Genomic DNA, 16536 nt, shown 5'->3' with positions numbered 1-16536 from the left:
TATATGCATTACTTATGGACACAGACAATAGGGTAGTTAGTGAATGCCTGGGGTGGGGTGAGAACTAGGTGGAGGAAGGCAACGGGGGATTGAGGAAGGGGAACATCTATAATACTCCCAATAAATATTTTTAAATAAATCAAATAAAAGGATAAATAAAAACTCATAGCAAACTCTAGCCAACCTTTCTAGTGATTGTAAAGCTCTCTGCTTGTTTTGATCAGAGATCCTACAATCAGCAGGATCCTGTCCTTTCTACCTTCACCCCAAGTTTCTTGATATATTTGCCTGTCCCATCTTCTCTCCACTGGATCCTCCTCTATAATCTACATAGTAAACTTAAGACAAATTATATAGCACTAAATTAGATGATTAAGCCGAAACCGGTTTGGCTCAGTGGTAGAGCGTCAGTCTGCGGACTGAAAGGTCCCAGGTTCGATTCTGGTCAAGGGCATGTACATTGGTTGCAGGCACATCCCCGGTGGGGAGTGTGCAGGAGGCGGCTGGTCGATGTTTCTCTCTCATCGACATTTCTGGCTATCTCTCTCCCTTCTTCTCTGTAAAAAATCAATAAAATATATTTTAAAGAAAAGATAGGAATGGTTTTAAAAAATTAGATGATTAATATACAGATCTCAGAAAACTCCCTCCACTTTGCCAGAAAAAAAAAGTGCTTCAAAGAAAAAGTCATATGTTTCAAATGAAATTGATTCCATGAAGCTGAAATCTTGAGCTCCTAGAATGGTACTTGACAAGGTAGCTAGTGTCTACAGCCAGCTATACTAAAAGCTTTTTATAAGTATTACTTGCTGAATATTGGTTGTCTCTTCCAAGTCTGAACCAATATCAGAAGCAAGGAAAATGGCAAACTTATGTACCGATAAGATGCTAAGCATTCAACAGGGCCAGGAACCCATTTCAGCAGATGTTTGAGTGGAGTTACCAGTTATACCATCCTAGCATATCCTCTTGTGTTTAGTTACCATTCAATATGACTCCTCTCTATATGAAGGCACTTGAGGTATAAAATGGTGTCCCATCTTGCTTTTCCTCATCCATTTACCTTTATATCATTCACCCTGTGGCTACCTTTCTCTACTTTATCTCCCTACAGTAGCCGCCTTAAGAACAAGATGTGGTATGGTCTTTTGGGAAGCAAAGAACTTTTGCAGCGCTCTTACAGGAACCTCGAAGAACGAGTGCACCTGGAGGTTAGTAGAAAAGAGGGTAATCTTTCCTGAACATAGAAAAAAAAAAAAGAAAGAAAGAAATCTCATGACTTTGGGAATCAACTTTCTCCTATATTCTTGCTTCTCTCTGAGCTTTACCTCTGATCCTAAGAGCTCATGGGAGGAAGGCAGAAGATAGATTTCCATTTTATGGTTGAGAAAATGATAGCATGAAGAGCAGATCTCTTCCCCTATCTCTATAATGTTCCTTCACATTTCTGTCTTTCAGTGTGACGGAAAAGCTATCTCTTTGCCAAACCTGCAAGGCATTGTAGTGCTCAACATTCCCAGCTATGCTGGAGGCATCAACTTCTGGGGAAGCAGCACAGCAACCACTGTAAGTATAAAATAAGGGACAGGGAGGAAGAAATGTCTAGCCCCTCTAAGATAGCTCAGAAAGGAGAGTTGGACTCACTGGGGTAGAAAGAAAGTGGACAATGCGGGAAGAAGAAATCAGCTGGGAACCTTTATTGGTAGCAGCTATATAAGCAGTATTTTAATTAGCATTTTAGAATAAAAAATAAAAATAGAAAAAGAATCAACCAAAGACCCCAGGATCAGATCAATTCTTAGGTGTCACCTGGACTTTGAATTTTTCATTCCTTAGGCATGACAGATTCTAATAAGGTTACCTAAGCCATGCTCTTTTCTCCAGAGAGGTCTGTCAATAAAATCTCCTGAGAAACTGGAAATGACCATTTTCTCTAAGCTCACTCAAGAAGGTCATGAGGCCAATAAGATTGGCCTTGGGCATTTATGATGCTAGATTAGACAGAGAGGGAACCAGCGCAGAGCAGTGATCTCAAAAGGAACTAAGAATTATCATCTCGGTGCCCTTTTCCCAGGTGGGCTCCTGACCTCATCTTTCCCTTTTTAATATATAGTTACTCCACTCTTCATGAGCTAGAAAAATTCTCACTAGGAGCCTTCAAAGCATACTTGTTCTGTGATAGACAATGTATGGTTTATCAAGTGGATATGTGACACAGTTCTTCCTCCCCAGGAATATGAGGTACCTGCAATAGATGATGGAAAGCTGGAGGTAGTGGCAATCTTTGGTTCTGTACAGATGGCGATGTCCCGTATCATCAATCTGCATCATCATCGCATTGCCCAGGTAGGCAGGGGCTGGGTTGGTACAAGAAAGGGACTGTACTCTGTAGCTACAATCCAGGATATGGAGTTGTCCCAGAAATTAATTGGGAATAACTGTCAGGGTAGAGTGTTGAGGTTATTTGGTGGACAGCAAGTTACTGGCTAAGGTTGGAGACAAAGGTGGTAGGTACTGAAGGAGCAAAAAGCCCATAGATAGCAGGTATTTCATCCATGAAATAATCTGATTTACATCCTTGCCAGTCCTGCTGCAGATACACATTATGGCCATGACTGTGGTATTATCAGATTGGTCTACAGTAGTTGCCTCATTTTTTCTGCCCTATTCTCCCTCTTCTTCCCTGGCAGTGTCGTGAGGTGATGATAACCATTGATGGTGAAGAAGGTATCCCAGTACAGGTGGATGGGGAGGCCTGGGTTCAGAGGCCAGGCCTTATCAAGATTAGATACAAGAACACTGCCCAGATGCTGACAAGAGATCGGGTAAGAAAGGAAAGGCTTGTCTTGGGCTCCTGCATTGTCTCATATACAACTCTTGCTGAGTACTGAATACTTCCAGTCAAGCAGAATTCCTCAAAGGGATGCGTGTTTGCTACTTTTATAATAAGTCACTTTGGTTACTTGCTAGAAATGTGCACCCTGGGCCACACACCAGACCTAATGAATCAGAATGGGGATGGGTAGTTTCTGGGAACTTGCGTTTTTAAACAACTCCCTCCCCAAGACATTCTGATATGTACTGACATTTTCAAACCTCTAAGAGAGTGAGACAAGGAGCTTCCTTCCTATGGCTTTGGACAAAGCTGTCCTCTCTCCACTGCACATAGAGCTAAGACTGGGTAGTTCAAGAGAAATCTGTTCTTTCAACAAGAGATTCTTTATTGACTAAAGTGCTGCATTCATAAGTGTCACCCACTTCTGCTAAGCCATCTAAATCTAGAGAGGAGTCATTAATGATCAGATCTTCAGTGCTTGGATGCTTTCTTCCATTCTGACAGTCCATAGAAGCAGTAAAAGAGAGGAGAGGGCAAGTCTAGTTTATAAACTGCCTACATTGTGGTGGACAGTTTAAATATATTATCTCAAATAGGTCCTTCCAACAATTTGATAACATAGATACACTTATTCCCATTTTACAGGTGAAGAAAATGAGGACCAAAGAGGTTAAATAAGTTGCTAAAGGTCATACAACCAGTAAATGATAGAAGGATGATTCAAAATTAAATCAGATATCTCTGGTTCTAAAGTCTATCACAACATATTACTTAGATTTGGCAAAGCAGGGAACATGAAAGATGCTCCACTATCTTACTGATAATAGTGCAACCATATAAGAGTATCTGGAAGGCAGACGTCTATCTGATTGAAACGTATTGTCCCAAGATTCACGATAGTAACAACAACAGCAAAAACTAAAAGTGCCTAGTACAAAAGAGACATTGAATAAAATGATGTATATTTGTATAGGTGTGTAATTGGGTATATAGGGGGTGAAGGCACTCTTTTCCCTTTCTGCACGATACCCACAAATTTCAGACTCACATACAGATCTGTCACATGCCCTCTTAGCTACAGAAATTATTAGGATCTGCCACTCTCTTCATCTCCAGGACTTTGAGAACTCAATGAAAATGTGGGAGAGCAAGCATACTGAAATTCAAGCTGCCTCTCAACCCCAATTGGACTCCCAGGGATCTCAAGATAGCCTCTCTGATGAGGAGTATGCCCAGATGCAGCACTTAGCTCGGCTTGCTGAAAACCTCATCAGCGGGTAAGTGAAACTAGCCTAGACACAGGGCTGAAAATCCTAAGAAGGGATATAGGAAAAAGCTGATTTGTATCTATTGGCTACTGGGGAGCTTGTTCTCAGAAGTTTTACCCAGAGCTCTGAAGTTTGACAGAGACCCTGACAATCCAAATAGGAAATGGTCTTTGTACTCAGCAATAAGCCAACTTGGACCTCTCCCATTAGACCCAGGGATGAACTTTTTTTTTTTAAATATATTTTATTGATTTTTTACAGTAAGGGAGGCAGAGAGACAGAGAGCCAGAAACATCAATGAGAGAGAAACATCGATCAGCTGCCTCCCGCACCCCCCCCCCCACTGGGGATGTGCCCGCAACCAAGATATATGCCCTTGACCGGAATCGAACCTGGGACCCTTCAGTCTGCAGGCCGACGCTCTATCCACTGAGCCAAACCGGTTTTGGTCAGAGATGAACTTTTATTTCCTCCTGTTTTCCCAGACCCAAAAAGGAATAAGAATGTTCATCCTTTCCCTTAAATATCAGCAGGGCCTTGAAGTTTCTTGAGTCATCTGCCCTCCTATACTATGGCCTCCCACTGTCCTGAAGCACCTACAACTGAGACAAGATAGACAAAGATGAATACCTAGAGTAGAGGCAGTTTCTTTGGCATAGATGGCTACCTAAAGAAAAATAGAAATAGGAAGTGTCAATTTGGGTACCCAGGGCTTTCTATTCTTAGCCAAGCCATCACCAGCACCCCAGGACAGAAGTCTTTCAGAACTACACACTTATCTATCTGTCCTTGTTTTATTACAGACTTACTAACCTGAGCAAGATCCACCAGCATGTATCTGTCCTCATGGATTCTGTGAATGCCAGTGCCAAAATCCTGGAAGACATTTTTTATGGCCAAGACAGCAGCAATGAGGCAGGTGCAGCTTCCTGTGCTGCCATTGAGGTACGGGGGCAAAGGGCAAACCAAATAGAAAAGGGGATGAAAAGAAAGGAAGGGGATGCTTCCTAGGCAGCATGGAGAAATTGGGCAAATGATATGTCAGGAAATTGATGGATAGAGTGGAAGGGAAGGCAGGTATTCCTTGACTGTTACAAGTCCAGAGTGGCTACTCGGGGAATCCTATAGCAGATTTCATCATCTGAGACCTAGCCCTCTTCTCTGATAGCCACCTACCACACTGACCTTAGAGGGAAAGGGGCAATTAAATGGATAGAAACTTGGCCTTGGCCCTTCTTAATTCCAGGTAGCCTGTTAAGGCAACACCTGTCATTGAAACCTGAGCTCCAGGCTGCCTTGGTTTCCCTCTTAAAGGGAAATATCCAGATAAGAATGCTTTAATGCTTAATGTTAAATGTGCCATCCCATGACTTTACCCATTACCAGAAGATTTATGGGATGCTTTTATTTTTTAGATATTTTTTTTATTGATTTCAAAACAGAAGGGAGAGGGAGAGAGGAGTAAAAATATCAATGATGAGAGAGAATCATTGATTGGCTGCCTCCTACATGCCCCACACCGGGGATCGAGCTTGCAATCCAGGCATGTGCCCTGACTGGGAATTGAACTGTTACCTCCTCATTCATAGATCAACACATAATGACTAAGCCACACCCGCTGGCTTATGTGATACTTTTAAAAAGTCGTTTTAGTGCTAGGCAAATGATACCAAAGGGCCACATATAGAGTCAGGGCTTCCTAAAATGTTGGTTACCTATATATTTGGGGCCAGTTCCTAGTTAGAGGAGGCCTTGAGTTTCAAGAAGAGAGAAGGTTAGGCCTAACTTCACCTACCATGGGAAAGGTACTGGTAGTTTTATTCCAGTGGCAGCAAGTAGCCTCAAGGTTACTCTCTGGTTTTCATATTTCCTATTTCCCTATGCCCATAGCACTCAATCAATGATGTCAAATGCCAAATTGTGCTGTCCCACTTCATATGATATGCCAATACAACTACAGTAGTTGACAGCTGGCATCAGTTCTAATTTGGTTCCAGCACCCATACTGTACTAGCTGTATTATATTTTGAATATTACTTTTTTACCTACAGCCACATCCCACTAGCTTGTTCCTCCCTTCCCATAGAGAAGTCAGTTGGTGCATACTTACTAACCAACAACTCCTCTGCCTTTGTCCTTTCCCTTACCTTCTTTTCCATTTTCCTCCTCTCAGGCTCCTCTAAGTAGAAATGATGCAGTCGATGTTACATTCAATCTTAAAGGGCTCTACGATGACACCAAAGCTTTCCTGGAAAAAAACTTGGTGAGTGGAGGGGGTTGGAACAAGGGAGGGCAAAATATCCCATCTGAAGATGATCATGATCTATACTTGGTTCTAGGGAATTGGAAGACCTGGAGGAGCATTTAGCCAGGTGCTTAGCTGGCAGTCCCTGCTGTGTTATACTCACCCAGGGTTGTCATTAACTGTGTCACTTCATAGGTTATGCTAATCCACTGAACTGCCATGTCCTTGAAGAAAAGTCTTCCCCTATCCTTTGGCAAATGTCTCCTGGATCTAGGTTGTTCCCATCATACCTAAAACAGCTTCAGTAGGAAAAGGTGAGCTCTTCAAGCAGCTCTATATCTCCCAGGTGTCCACATACCTCTCTCACCATGAAGAACATATGGAATAGTGGGAAAAGTTGGGAGACTCTAGGTTCAAATACCAAATCTGCTCCTTACTAACTATATTAGTTTCCTAAGGTTGCTGAAACAAAGTACTAAACTCTGGGTGACATAAAACAAGAGAGACTTAATGTCTCACAGTTCTGTAGGCTAGAAGCCTGAAATCAAGGTGTTAACAGGGCCATATTCCCTCTGAAACCTGTACTGAAATCCTTCCTTGCCTCTTCCTATTTTCTAGTGACTTGCTAGCAATCTTTGTTGTTCCTTGTCTTATAGATGCATTATTCCAATCTTCCATCTTTATGCAGTGTTCTCCCTGTATCTTTCTGTCCTCAAATGGCCATCTTCTTATAAGGATAGCAGTCATACTGGATCAGGGATCTATCCTATTGCAGTATGACTTCATCTTAAAAATGAATTACATCACAATTACCGTATTTCTAAACAAGGTCACATTCTGAGATACTGGAGTTAGAATTTCAATGTAACTCTTTGTTTTGTTTTGTTGTTGTTGTTGTTGTTGTTGTTTTGAGGGGGGGTGGAGGGAGGGGGGAGGGGGGAGAAAACAATTGAATCCATAACACTAGCTGTGTGAAATAATTTCATCTCTCTGGATCTCAGTTTCCCTACCTACAAAATAGAAATGGTAATCTCTACCTTTCCAGGTTGTTGTGAGGATTAAGCCAATTATTGTATAACATCAGTTTGATAAATAGTAAATTTTATTAGCCTTAGGGAAAATGGACTGAGGCTACAAAAATTGTTGCATGTTTCACAGAAGGCAAAGCCCATAGGCACACATGGTGAGTGTGCTCTGATCAGTCAACTGATCATAATTACCCCACTTTGGAGTTGGCTGTTAGGGCAATGTGGCAGGTGCTGTTCTTGCTTATCATTAATTATGGTTTATTTGAAGAGGGGCTTCTGAGTTGATATTCCAAGAAGTGCATCCACTTCCCCTTTTCCATTTGCACACCTAATTGGCATACTGCACAGGCAGTGGAGTCCCTACTGCAATCAGGTCAGGTTGACCCAGGATCTGAACCCCAAGCTAGAGTCTTTCAGCCTTAGACAATAGCAACAGAAATACCTTCTATATATTAGCAGAATTCAATGGCCTTGCCAGTTTGGGTAGCAGGAAATATGGGAACTTGGACTTTCATTGCCATTAAAATTTTCTTGAGGCTCATGGCATGAATATTGGTTCCTGCTAGCCAACAACCCAAATTGAGCACACAGCATATTTAATATAATGCCTGATAAGGACCCCCACACACATACACACATCCAAATGAGACCAGGGGTCAGGCAGAAGCTAACTAAGAATGACCAAGTATCTCCAGAAAGGCTGTTTCATTGAAGGATCATAGAGATAAGACTTATTTCATTTAGCCCTAGCTGGTTTGGCTCAGTGAACAGAGCATTGGCCTGTGGATCAAAGGGTCCCAGATTCTATTCTGGTCAAGGGCACATACCTTGGTTATAGGCTCCTCCCCAATCTGGGCCCTGGTCAGGGTTCATGCAGGAGGCAACCAATCAGTGTGTTCCTCTCACATCAATGTTTCTCTCTGTCTTTCCCTCTCTCTTCCACTCTCTCTAAAAATCAATGGGAAAATGTCTTTGGGCGAGGATTAATAATAATACTTATTTCATTTGGGTGTTGTTATTTCTCCCTTTGAAGGAGGATACTACAGAGCTCACTCTTGGCAGCTGGATATAGATTTATTATAAAGTAAACACCACCCAGGAACTCCAACTTTCCTTATTTGGCAACCTCATTTGTTTTGGGACAGGAACCAAGAAATAAGCACTAAGTCCTCTAAGTTAGTTTGCACATCTACCTCAGAAAAGAGTCCTAGACAAGTTTTCCACTGGAGCCAGAAGGACAAGAAAATAAAGAACAAGACTCAGGCCCACCCACCTACTATTTTTCAGAGCCTGAGTCTCCAGATGCCAAACATGAAGTCATTAGGAAGCCATTTTATTACTTTACTATTATGATTAGGATTCATTTTCCAAGGCCTAAAATTCCTTTCTTTTCTATACCTTTGGGTTTGACTACCAAAGTGTTGTTGGTAGGTATACCTGTAAGGACTCCCTACCCCTTCCCTCTTTACCTTGAAGTAATGGCAATTTCTATCTGACACCCATTCTCTCCCATCCCACTGTCATGTGTACACAAATGTCCAATGCATCTGGGCTACTCTGTATTGTCCTAAATCATTAGCTGAAAAACAAAATCAAAAGATATTTATCTCTCTCATATCACATTCTGAGTGAGCATAACCTCCAGCCTCATCCCTCACTCATTCCACCTGCCACTTATTTGTGACAGTTGGCAAGGTTCCATTATGGCTGGTGCATCAAGTGGCCACTACAGGAAGCCTCTTAAGGGCCAGGTTGAAAGTTGAGGATATGTCAGGGGGGAGAGATGAGGCCAAGTTAGGTAAACTGGAAATCATGTCCAGGTTGAAAATATCAACATGTATCTATACTCCCACTTTACTATTTACTGGAATATGAACAATCTCACCTATGTTGCTGGTCTAGAACTTGGTTTATCTGAGTTGGAGACTGTCCCAAAGAGCCCTGTGGGTGCTGGGAGTTGCTAGGGAATACTGAAGCTGCGTTTCCTTAACCTGTGGAACAAGCATTCTGGAACTCATTTCTTACTAAGAGTGAATATATAGGGGCTAAAGCACAGCCTGAAGAGGCAGGCCCTCTTTGCCAGGAGGGAAAATTGAGGCAATCTCTCTTTAGGTCTTTCCTTACTTTACAAAGCAGCCTTTAAATTACAGTAACTATGTAGTAAAGATTCCTCCTAGCATTCAGCCACCCCACATATCCTTTATGAGACTGTGTTGTATAGAGGATAGGCTATAGTGCTAAACTGATCTGGGTAAGTCTAGCCATATTCTTTTTTTGCTTTTCTTTTTTAATCTTTATTGTTGAAAGTATTACATATGTCCCTTTTCTTCCCCCATTGACCTCTTTTAGGCCGCCCCTACCCCCTCTAACCCTTTTAAGAGGGTGCCTGCATTGCCAGCTATCTCTCCCTGACAGACATCAACCCTACTGCTTTCCACATCAAGATGTCATGGGGGCACCTTTCTCTGTTCTGGTACTCTGGGTTGGGGAGCCCAGCTTAAAGTTTAAACCCCAGAATTTTCAGTGGGAAACACACACACACACACACACACACACACAGCTATGATATCCCTCTGGAACTTCAGCTGCTATTTGTGGGAGCCTGGCCAGCCCTTTTGCACTTTTGCACTTCCTACCACTCTCTATGCAATCTTCACTTTCCATCCTTGGTTATCAGGGTTCTCTCCAGCTAGTCTTCAGTTTATTTTTCAGGATGTTTTTCTTTTCTGTATTTTAGTTGTATTTCCAGTTTGGTCCTGGGAAAGTGTCAGTGTAGCCTCTACTTACTCTGCTGTCATTTTGGAAGCTAGCCATGTGATTTTTAAAAAATATATTTTATTGATTTTTTACAGAGAGGAAGGGAGAGGGATAGAGAGCTAGAAACGTCGATGAGAGAGAAACATCGATCAGCTGCCTCTTGCACACCCCCTACCGGAGATGTGCCCACAACCAATGTACATGCCTTTGACCGGAATCGAACCTGGGACCTTTCAGTCCGCAGACCAACGCTCTACCACTGAGCCAAACCGGTTTCGGCTAGCCATGTGATTTTTGAACACTAAACTTTGAATCTGTTTTCTCACTTCAAAAATTAGAACAGTAGTACTTTTCAAACTATTGAAAAGATGAAATGAAATTATGAATGCACAGTTCCTGGCATATAGTATGTGCTCAAAAGTTGGTAGCTGCTATTTATAGAGACCTTTGTCCTAGACCCTAAACTGTAGAGGTATAACTCAATATTAATTGATCCTGGTTAAAGGACCTTTCTACTTGCCAAAATGAACATCTCCAGCCCTAAGGAAAGCTCCATGATTTTTCAGGGTCTCCTCATTGAGGAAAAAAAAGAGCTCACTACACTTTTCCATTACTCCAAAGCCGAAAAAAGATGGAAGTTGGCTCCCTGTTGTCTCATGGTCACTAGCAAAGAATAGGAGTGGCAGAAAAGGCAAGAGTCTATGATGCAGGGTTGTAGGCTTTGAACACTCACTCTTTTTCCTGTCTTCACCAGCTGAGAAATGCTGAGGCTGAGGCCACACTGCAAATCACCCTGGATGCCATGAATGAGGAGTTTGAAAAGCTATCTGAGATCAACTGGATGAATTCAGTCCTTTTTCCAGAGGTATGTGACCTGAGGATTGGGAAATAAATGGGAAGAAGGATCATTCCTTGGTGCTCTACATTCCAGTATGGGTCAAGACAATGACTGATACAGCAGAGGGAATCTAATAGTAGATTTTGGCTTTAGCTTAATGAGCCTCATCTTTCCATCCCCTCATCATAAGTGTACAGGACAAGACATAAAACACATTGAAAAATCATATGGCCTTGGAAAAGTAACCAGAATGAACTATTCTGTGGAAGGAGATGATTGGGGAAGAATAAGCAAGTTTGCTTTTTTTCTGTGCTGTTCTCCTGGCCACAATTCCCCTTTCCTGCTGAGTATGTGCTGTCAGGACTGAATTTCATCTGGTACATACAATTTTGACCATACCAGTAGTTTACAGCCAACCTCTCTTCTAAATGGATGGTTCCCAGATCTTACTAGTAGTTAACTCTTCCAATTATCACCTGTTTCTCCCGATCTGGAAGAATAGTAGGCTTTCCAGCGCTTTCCCCAGTAGATGAGTGGCTTAAAAGTAAATCAAGCATGCCACTAGTGGCTACAATATAATTGCAGGGACACTGTCATTTTTTGACAACTTTGAGTACTTTCCTGATATTGAAAAATAGTCCCATTTAATAAATCAAATGACCCCCAAATGCTCACCTATTATTAGATAAATTATTCTCTTTATGGTCTGATATAGTTTTTCTTTAAATTTCTGCACCATAGAATGGCTTATTTCAAACTGTAGGAATACCTAGTTCCACTACTCATTATACCTGTTTCTGGCATCATACACCAATTATATGTATGTTGTGAGCATGCATTTTTGGACTTGTGCAGCAATCAGATTGTTTAAGAGAAAAAGCCACATACAATTTTAGGTCTTAAAGGATTTAATAACTTTCTCATATGCCTTTGCTGATTATTTTGCTGCTTTGGGAGGGGAAAACATGTTGTTATGCAGAAAAGGAAGCAAACTATTGGAGTATTTTACTTCTCTTATTACTCAGTGCAGCTATATCTTACCAAGCTCCCAAACTAAGCAACTGGACTGGATACTGAGAGAAATGAGGAAGATTGTCCATGGTCTAAAGCAAGGGTGGGGAATGTCTGGCCTACGGACCGTATAAGGCCCAAGAAATCATTTGGTCTGGTCCTGCCAAGGCATTAGGGATAGTTAATTAAATGTTTAACCAAATATAGCAGGTCAATTTTTAATCTGACAATTTTGTATGGTCTGTGAAGGATGTCATAAATATCCAAATGGCCCTTAGCAGAAAATAGGTTCCCTACCCTAGTCTAAGGTCTCAGTATGTGAGTTGGTGTGGCCTAGGGCTATGGTCGGCAAACTGTGGCTTGAGAACCACATGTGCTCTTTGGCCCCTTGAGTGTGACTCTTCTACAAAATACCATGGCCTAGGCAAGTCTATTTTGAAGAAGTGGTGTTAGAAAAGGTTTTTAAAATTTGGCTCTCAAAAGAATTTCATTCGTTGTACTGTTGATATTTGGCTCTGTTGACTAATGAGTTTGCTGACCACTGCCCTACGGCATAATCTCTTTTCTGGATTTCAATATTACCATAAAGATGAAGCAGTAAGGCTCCAAAAAAGGGCAGAGTGGTTTTAAAGAAAGCCAGGAAGATGTTGCTCATTCATGTGACACTAGTCTTGCTCAACTTAAGACCACAGAAGATTCAGATCCATTTTGGTGAAAAAAGCAGGATGACAGTCAGTTATTCATTGGGCTTTCCAAGGCTTTGGCTGGGAGGAAAGGTCTTGTGCCCTTCCTTTAAGTTACTTCTCAAAGACAATTCTGAAGGCCCTGTACATAGCTTAGAGGAGAAAGGGTAAGTAGAAGCCAGAGCAGGAAGAGGATGAGGTCATGGATATACTCTTCTTTTAATGTAAGGGATCAGAGGCATACATAATATTGAAGAGAAGAAAATCCCCAAGTTTCTTGGATTGTGTTTGGCTGGACTTTCTGGCAACAAGGTTAACCTCGGGATATGTTTTACTGAGACCAGTAGTAAAAACAAACACAGGTTAGCAGGAGTGAAAGAACTGGGAAGCTACGCTGGAATTAAAGAGCCTAAATAGTCTATACAGCAAATAACCCATACTCATAATTAACAGCTACGTGTAGAGAACCTTCTTTGCATTTCCAGACATGGAAGTAGGTGGCCTACGAGGCAGGTTCTTCTTTATAGCAAAGTATTTACCCAAGGGAATGAGTTGGGGCTTACCAAACCATATGGCTAAAGGAAGGAGTGAGTTTTTTTCAAATTCATACAGAGATGCCACAAGTGCCAGCAGTGGCCCTAGCAATCTCACCCTACTAATTGTTAGATGCATGATTTCATGTGACATACTTTACCTCTTTGAGCCTCTGCTTCCTCATTTCTATAAGGATAATAGTAGATACTTTATGGGGTTGTTTTAGGGGCTTATATGGGAGCATTTATTAAAGTATCTAGCAAAGCACCTGGCAGAGAATAGGATCTTGATAAAGAAAAGTTGCCTTCCTAGGGAATAGTACTAGAGGTGTCCCCCACACCTAGATATATAGCAGATCTGCCTGCTTTCTGCCACCATCCTTGTTCATCATCTTGCCAGGCCTCCAGGAATTATTTCTGAATGTTAGGCAACTAATATTTTTCTGTGGTTTCCCAGGAAAAATCTTCAGACACTGACAGTAAAAACCTCAGGTTGAAAGTTAAGTTCCCCATATTTAGAAAGAAGAAGCTGGAAGAGGAAGGCAAGCCTAAATCAGGCCAACGAGTCCATGGTTTTCTTGGTAAGTCTCCTCCACAGGGATAGGGGCCACAAAGACCTCCACAGCAGTCACAGCTCCAATTAGAAATGTTCACTGTTATGGTGGTGATGGAGGAGGCTGCCTGAGAGCCAACCTTAGGCAACACTAGGCGATCTATTGGGAAAGGTTTGAGTTAGAAAGTGATATGGACACTGGCAGGGGAAGAACCTGAGAAGGAACCTTGCAGTGTGATCTCTGTGATGTAGACAGCTGATGAGAAAAATGGTAAGAAGCAGTTACTTTTCTGCTTGCTCTGTTCCTGTTCTGAGTTGATAAGTATGGAAAAATAACCATACTTCGATTTCTCTCCTAGTCGACTATAAGATTTTAGTCCTGTTCCAAAAAACAGTATTATTTGAAATGAGTCGGGGGTATCAGTGCTAGACATCCACAGGGTCAGAAACAGGTTTCAAGACATATCTAAATATTTTTATTCACTATTTGTTGTTTTTGTTTTGCTTTGTTTTGTTTTGTTTTGTTTTAAATATATTTTATTGATTTTATACAGAGAGGAAGGGAGAGAGATAGAGAGTTAGAAACATCGATGAGAGAGAGTCATCGATCAGCTGCCTCTTGCACACCCCCCACTGGGGATATGCCCACAACCAAGGTACATGCCCTTGGCCAGAATCGAACCTGGGACCTTTCAGTCTGCAGACCAACGCTCTACCACTGAGCCAAACAGGTTTCGGCTATTCACTATTTGTTATAGTAAGTTCCTGTAAATACAACACTTCTATGTTGCATTATTTGAATTTTGATTCAAATAATTGAACTTCAAAATTGAACTTATACATTATTGATATGGCAGTGTGGCTCAAAAGAAGGTCCTCTTATTAAACTTGTCAGTTATGCTAATTCTGATGTCAATGTTCTTGCCTAAATTTTGGGCCAGACAATCTAGAAGCTTGAGAGATAAAGCAATAGTGGACATAGAGGAAAAGGGATGGAGGTATCAGTTTGTTTCATTTTTAGGAGATGAGAGTTTTCACAAATGCCAATAGAGAATCTCCTGGACCAAGCTGTGTTTTCTAAAGTTTGGTCTAAGGTGTTTGATTTCCTAAGAATCTGCCTATTGGGAGATGATGGTATTTAAGAGTCTGAAGTTCCATGAATTTTCATGTTCTGAGAACTCATCCCACCACTTGTGTTTGGCTTACATAGTGTCAGCTGGGTTTTTGTTGTTGTTGTTGTTTTGTTTTTTTAGTGGTGTTTGTTTGTTTGTTTTGTGTGGTGTGTGTGTGTGTGTGTGTGTGTGTGTGTGTGTGTGTGTGTTTGATGGTTCAGAGATGGAGGGTACAATAGAAACAAACCAGTCTCTCCTTTGTTTGCTCTCTTTGTGATCCATACATTTGCATATCTGGCAATGTGCTAACCTCATTATTTCTGTATTTGTGTGTTTTTTTTCTGAAGGAAATTTGTGGCATCGCAGAAACCGTGTAGATGAAGCAAAAACGGATGACCCCCCAACATCGTCAAGATCTCGACCTTTGAAAGCTGGAAGGAGAACTCACAACGTTTAGAATTTTACTAAAAAGCTCTCAAAACCTCAATACAGGCGAGACTAAATTATTTCAGAACAAACATGAGCACCACCAAGAAAGATCCTCCAATTCTTTATACTAAGACACTTTTCCTGGACTCAATCAGGTCTCCTTAGAGGTTTACATCATTTCATTGGCCAAAGATTCCTATTCCGAGTTGTCTTATTCAGTTCTCTTTTTGCACATTGAGCAACTACAGTATTTAATTGGGATAAGTTCTTTATGAATGGCCTGGGATCTACAAAGGATTCAAGGTAGTTCACCTCTTCAGGGAGTTTGGGAATGGTTTTCTCTGACTAGCAGAGAAACTATTGATGCTGGGAATAAATGAAAGAAATATGCTCAGGGAGATGAGGAGAGGGATCAGGGTAACCAGGCTTGGTTGTGTTTTTCCCCCAGTCCTCCCTGTTGCAACTTCAGGAAGTCTGTTCTAGTTGGTTCATTAAGATGACAGCGAGGTCCTGGGAGCTTGTCCATTTGCCTATTACAATGATCATGTGAAATCTTTCCTTCTAAATGTGGTGACTGCTCTACGCAAATTTTTTGTTTATCTTTTCCATGTGTGTATGTATGTCTTTGCACATGTACAGGTGGTGCTCTAATGGCTGTGTGGGCCCATTGGCTGGAATTCATCCCTATGGCAACCATATAGGCTCTCTTCCTACTGCCTTGATCCTAGCCTGCTTGCTTCCATGGAGTGTTTGTCTGCGTTCTTGCTGAATTTTTTAACTCAATGTTTTGCCACTGTGCTGCAGTATAGATTATATATAGAGACATATATATGTATATATTATATATATATTTTTCAGAGCTGAGAATACAACTCGACCTCTAAGTGACCCTATAATTTATTGTGCTAACCCAAGAATCTCTCCCCACCCTAATCCCATCACCCACCCCCATTACCCTACACAAATGCACACGCACACGCAAACACACATACCTCTACCAACTGCCCGACTTCTTGGTGGAACTTCCAATCTTTTGGTGCATTTCAGCGTCTTTGAAGTGGCTGGGACCTACTCATAGCCCAGCTAATTCCGACGCTTCTTTAAAATTCTGAGCCAGGCCAGGAACAGGAGAACAAAACACCAATGCCCTAGAGAAGAGGGCTAAGCTGGCATACTGCCTTTTTTCTCCGTTTGTCCTGGACTCTACATCAGCAACTGCCCCAACCTGTTCTCTCCCCTTTCC

The 16536-nt window shown here is 41.6% G+C and overlaps 1 protein-coding gene across 1 annotated transcript in view; it reads left to right on the top strand.

The window, feature by feature from the left end:
* The window catches only part of DGKK (diacylglycerol kinase kappa), a gene marked incomplete at both ends in the record, with an annotated part of 129038 nt that extends 113717 nt beyond the window's left edge, over positions 1-15321 (top strand). Inside the window, 10 exons of the mRNA XM_084870818.1 lie at positions 1115-1211; positions 1459-1566; positions 2233-2346; positions 2691-2825; positions 3953-4113; positions 4908-5049; positions 6278-6367; positions 10889-10999; positions 13657-13780; positions 15212-15321. Of these exons, the coding sequence (XP_084726944.1) occupies positions 1115-1211; positions 1459-1566; positions 2233-2346; positions 2691-2825; positions 3953-4113; positions 4908-5049; positions 6278-6367; positions 10889-10999; positions 13657-13780; positions 15212-15321 (1192 nt within the window). The remainder of the gene's footprint in view (positions 1-1114; positions 1212-1458; positions 1567-2232; positions 2347-2690; positions 2826-3952; positions 4114-4907; positions 5050-6277; positions 6368-10888; positions 11000-13656; positions 13781-15211) is intronic.
* Positions 15322-16536: the final 1215 nt, after the last annotated feature.

Source organism: Pipistrellus hanaki, assembly GCF_964339955.1.
Source record: "Pipistrellus hanaki genome assembly, chromosome: X".
Taxonomy (NCBI): Eukaryota; Metazoa; Chordata; class Mammalia; order Chiroptera; family Vespertilionidae; genus Pipistrellus; species Pipistrellus hanaki.
Note: the sequence above shows the minus strand (reverse complement) of the source record. Positions and strands in the feature narration are given on the sequence as shown.